This window comes from Silene latifolia, chromosome 8 (genome assembly GCF_048544455.1).
Source record: "Silene latifolia isolate original U9 population chromosome 8, ASM4854445v1, whole genome shotgun sequence".
NCBI lineage: Eukaryota > Viridiplantae > Streptophyta > Magnoliopsida > Caryophyllales > Caryophyllaceae > Silene > Silene latifolia.
In genome coordinates, this window is record NC_133533.1 from 112082362 (window position 1) to 112088013 (window position 5652).

At 33.4% G+C, this 5652-nt stretch overlaps 1 protein-coding gene and 1 long non-coding RNA gene across 2 annotated transcripts; both read left to right on the forward strand.

Annotated features, from left to right (window-relative positions):
* Positions 1-233: 233 nt before the first annotated feature.
* Positions 234-2867, forward strand: LOC141595874 (putative F-box protein At3g44060). The gene is made up of 4 exons (XM_074415822.1): positions 234-387; positions 967-1927; positions 2139-2288; positions 2385-2867. Exons 2-4 carry the CDS (start codon positions 986-988, stop codon positions 2676-2678), a joined length of 1386 nt encoding a protein of 461 aa, XP_074271923.1. The 5' UTR covers positions 234-387; positions 967-985; the 3' UTR covers positions 2679-2867.
* Positions 2868-3736: 869 nt separating this feature from the next.
* Positions 3737-5373, forward strand: LOC141595875 (uncharacterized). The gene is made up of 2 exons (XR_012522328.1): positions 3737-3824; positions 4421-5373. It is a non-coding gene; the product is annotated as an uncharacterized LOC141595875 (long non-coding RNA).
* The last annotated feature ends 279 nt before the right edge of the window (positions 5374-5652 follow it).

The window sequence follows — 5652 nt, forward strand, 5'->3', positions numbered from 1 at the left end:
ATAATCTGATTAAAATAAATTTAATCTACTTATATTAGGATGTTGACTTTATTAAAATATTAGAAAATCTACTTTTATTAGGATAATTTTATTAAATTTGTTTCGAAATCTTCTCTTGTTAGAAATTCTAAAAAAGTTGGACTCTCTAATATCGCTTGAAAAGTTTCTGCTTTATATATATGTATTGATTGATTGATTTTCCAAAAAACAAATCTTTGTAGAATTGCAAAAAATATAGGAATAACATATAAAATTTCCCATTATTTTATATCAAAAAAATAAATTGGAAAGTGCCCTATAATAGGAGTTTGTTTCTGGCAATAATTCAGTGTTTAGCCCTAAATTAAGATCGCATTAGTCCAAACCAGGAATCCACGATACAAAAAGGTACGTACAGTAATCTCTTTCGATTTTTTTCCCTTAAATTTTGTTATGCTCTCAATTGCTCGGTTACCGGATTCGCTTAATTGCCTAATGAACAGCGAATGGATTCGTGCGAATGAATTACATCAATCGTACGTAGTTCAATAGTCAATAGGGTACTTAGTGATTGCAAATGAAATTGTATGATATTGATTGTTGTCGAATATGAAATTGTGCAATATTGTAAACTAGAAACAAAAAAAATCGAAACTTTTGATATAAAATTTCAAGGAACATTAAGCTTGATACAATTTCTCTTGTAAGACGTCTTCTTGATATATTTCTTGTGTAAGACGAACTCCACAAGAATTTGTGTAGTTTAAAACAGTTGCTTTTACCAATTTTCACATCTTTTTTTTTTAACGATCTTACAAAAAATTATTTCTCGTAATCTTAAAGTTCAAGGATGCGAAATTAGTGTGTTTTTAATTATGAATGTGGATACGAATGAGATTATTATCGTTATTTGAGTTTGTGGGTACTTAACTTCAAACATCAACAAATTTATTGCTTAGCCTTAGTTTTGCCTTCAATAATTTTCAGGTTGAGACCTCTAAAGGCTATGGAGTCATCCATGAAATATGGTAACGATGTTGAAAGCCAAAAAAATATGCGTTGTTTGGATAAAATCAATAATTTACCAGATGAATTGCTCGTTCTCATACTTTCGTTTCTACCAACATGGTATGCTGTGAGAACAAGTATTCTATCGAGGAGATGGCGATACCTCTTTACATTGACTGATTGTCTCTCTTTTGATGATGCACCGTGTATCAAATACCGAGATGATATTAAGATAAACGAACCGGCTAGTAAGAAAATGTTTAAGAAATTTGTTTATGAATTCTTAAAAGTGCACAAAAAGTCACCCATCAGGAAATTTAGTCTAGTGTGTCAATACACCTATAATAAATCAGATTTGAATACATGGGTTAAACATGTCGTAGAAAGGGGAGTTCAAGAGGTTCATTATCATGTTGACAAAAATGAGTTGTCAGATGACCTTGTAATGTGCAAAACACTGGTGAACCTGAAGGTGGAAGGGTATTTTCTATACCATAATATGCAAATTCCTCTATCGTCATGGTTGCCGAGCCTTAAGATTCTTCACCTAAATCTTGTTAGATTTATTGATGATCATTCATTTGAAAGATTGTTATCTAGCTGTGAATTTCTCGAAGAATTAACTCTCGATTTTTGTATATTGTCTACTAAGGATCATGTAACTATTTCTTTAGGACAACTCAGAGTACTAAAAATAACATATTGTTATGTTAGAAAAGGATTCTTTGAGATTGAAGCCCCTAAGTTGGCATATTTAACATATTATAGCATTGTCGGGGTGAAAGTTGTTCCTTTGTGGAAATATTCGTGCTCTCTTGTCAAGGCAGAACTACACTTTGACTCTCAGGCAAATGATCGTTCATTCGAAGATGACCGTGATATTTTAAGGGGTGCTGCCCATAAAACGACAGAACTGCATCTTCTATACGATTCAGTACAGGTATCTAAGGGGTATAAGATTTGTTTTTCCCACATTTCTATCTATTTATAACGACATTATTGTACTCTAGGTTCTTATCCCTGGTTGACATCACATGGAGATTGTGAGCCATTTTAGGCTGCTCGTTGTAACCTTGAACCAAAGAATAGCGAGTATTTGACTTCATTGAAATGAAAATAACATGTTTTTCATATTGACTTTCATGGTACAGTTTTTGCTTATGACGGACGATATAGGGCAAGTGCCTAATTTTCATAGCCTGTCAATATTACACCTTTCCTACTTCTCTTATGATTCATGGAAATATGTGACAAGCGTGCTTGATAAATCTCCTCAACTTGAAACCGTCATCTTTGAACAGGTAGCATTAGCTAAATATACCTTGTTATTAAAACTTAACTGATTGATTAGTGATTTTTTTCTCACTTCTTCATTCATATGTTACGTTCTTTTTCAGGGACGCCTTCATTGCCATCATTATTTTTCAGTGCCACCTCCAAATGAAACTCTAGTACCGTTTTCATGCAATGTCAAAGTGATCGAAGTGCGTGACTTTTGCAGTCATGAGGGTTTGTTATTACTTCTAGGGCATCTTCTTATCAATGCGAGAGTCCTGAAGGAGTTCATTGTTCGTAAATCTCATGGTTTTGATGACATGGAGAATGCACTGCAGATAAGCAAGGATTTGTTGATGCTTCCGAAGGCTTCAAGTGATTGTTGTATTGAACTAATAGACTTTGGAGCCTTTTGAGGCATCTCTACATATTCTCTTAAATCAGTTTAGGCCTAAAGCTATAGGCTGTAAGACGATCCCTTATCTCCTTATTTTTTGTTGACGATGTGATATTCTTTGCATCGGCTACAAATAATTAAGGTTGGTTTATCAATCTGGTTACTCAAACTACTGGCTTGCAGGAGTAGATCATTTTCATTATGGTTATCATAGGGGATATCAACCTCTCGTAAAAATGTTGTCGTTGTTTTTCTCTTAGCTATTGTCCTCGGAGGCTTAAAAGAATAAGTCACAACATTGCTGAATCTACTTTGTTGTAAACTTGTAATCTACGGAGTATCTCTTTATTTCTTTTGGGAAAAAAAATGTCATTTAGTGTTCTAATGAGGCTTCTAGCATAGAGACTAATAAATTAACAATTTAACATCATTTCTTTTGGGAAAAAAAAATGTCACATAGGTATGCGTTGGCTTGAATATTTAACATCATTAGTTCACTCGCCGGCGTCTTAAAGTAAACGGAGGTTATGTGCTCCCAAAAAAAAAAAAAAAAATTGTACTATGATTCAAGGTTTGGATTGAATTCTATCAATAAAGCTTAATTCGCTCACTCGTGACTGAACATGGCCTTTAACACGCCTGAGTTCATTTGGTGTGACAAGTCTAATTAACACTCCTTCCATTCCTTTTACCCTAGTTTTGTCAAAAATACATTACGTTACTGGTTGCCCTCGTACTCATGTGCTCAAAGTATACCAACTTGATGGGTGAACCGTTTTTTTTAGAGTATTGAAGGCAACTTGATGGGTGAACCGTTTCAAGTTTGATTTCGTCTTTCGCAATACATTTAGATACTCCGTTTACTAAGCTGCGTCATATCCTTAGGGAGGACATTTTTGAGGTTAGTTATTCCCCGTGTAATAGCTAACAATTAGTTTTCGGGACTTTGCCCCTCTTTCGCGCCCAAAAAAATAAATAAATAAAAAATATGTATTTTTTTTAAGATACATGACCTAGTTTATTGCCATAATAAAATAAATTTATGTAATACCAACAAAATAATTTGGCGATCGCACACTATAATAGAAATAATATGTTTCTGATTTCAGTCTCTAGCCCTAAATCAAATCAAATTTGCATTCGTCCAACAACCAGGATACAAAAGGTAACGTAATTTCTTTCTTCTTCTTTTTTTCAAAATTTGTTTTTATGCTCTCTATTGATAATTTTACTGGAAATTAATGTAATTCACCCTGTATCGTAATTCTGTAATGTTTCTCTTATTACCCTTTTTGTGGTTAAATTTTTCCTGCGGTATTAGGTAATTGCTAATGAAATTGTTGAGGAAGGGGGCGCATTTTTTAATTAGGGCGCTGATATATGTAAAAACCCCAAAACTTTTAATACGGAGTATAAAATTTCAGCGATTTAATTGCACACTGAGAAGGAGGAACATCAAGGGTGATACGGTTTTTAGGGTTAGAACTTAAACGTCTTACACAATCACTTGTTAGAGAAGATTATACTCTAATCTTCTCTAACAAGTACTTGCGTAATTTAAAATAAATATTTTTACCGATCTGTCACCTCTTTTTATTTCCTTAAGAACGATGTAACAAAAAATTACATGAGATTATTAATGTTATTTGAATTTGTGCGTATTTTACTTCAATCATCAAAAATCAAAAATAAAAAATCAAATTATTTTATTGCTTAGTTGTTTTGCTGATTATTTGCATGACATTCCCTTGTCTTATAAAGGCTATGATGAAGTCATCCATGAAACCACTTGGTAACGGTGTTGAAAGCCGAAGAAATAAGCGCCGTTTGGATAAAATCAGTAATTTACCAGATGAATTACTCGTTATCATACTATCGTTTCTACCAACATGGTATGGTGTTAGAACAAGTATTCTATCGAGGAGATGGCGTTACCTCTTTACATTGACTGACTGTCTCTATTTTGATGATGAACCATTCAAACACCGGGGACCAATTATGAGAATCGAAGTGATTGATAGTAGAAGGTTTGAAAATTTTATTTATAAAGTTATGGAATTGCACAAAATATCACCCATAAGGAAATTTAGTCTAGTCTGTCGAGCCACCTATAATAGCGTACATTTGAATGCGTGGGTTAAGCATGCGATACAAAAGGAAGTTCAGGAGATTCATTATCATTATGATATTGATGAACGCGAGTTACCTTATGATCTTATAACGTGCAAAACACTGGTGAAATTGTCACTGAGAGGGTATATACACCATGATATCAAGATTCCTAAATCATCATGGTTACATTTGGCGATGATTATTATTCAACAGAAAGTGATTATCATTCTACAGAAAGATTGTTATCTTGCTGTGAATTTCTTGAAGAATTAACTCTCGATAATTGTGTATTGTCTACTAAGGGTCATGTAACTATTTCTTTAGGACAACTCAAAGTGCTAAAAATAAAAAAATGTTTTGTTGAGAAGGGTTTCTTTGAAATTGAAGCTCCTAAGTTGGCATATTTAACATATTATAGCAGTGTTGGTGTGAAAATTGTTCCTTTGTGGAAATATTCATGCTCTCTTGTCAAGGCAGAACTACACTTATACTCTTCTGCAAATGACCGTGATATTTTAAGAGATGTTGCCTATAAGACCACAGAATTACATTTTGTATCCAACTACACAATAGAGGTATATATGTGATTTGTGTTTCTCGCATTTTCATCTTCTTATAACGACATTATCCCGGGTCCTAAACTCTCAAATAACATATTTTTCAATTTATTTTATTTCATGGTACAGTGTCTTCTTACGATAGGCCATATGGGGCAATTGCCTGATTTTCCTTGCCTTTCAAGATTACATTCTTTCTACTTCTCTTATGATTCATGGAAATATGTGACAAGCGTAATTGACAAATCTCCTCAACTTGAAACAATCGTCTTTCAAGCGGTACCATCAACTAAATATCCCCTTGTTATTAACACTTCTGTTGAA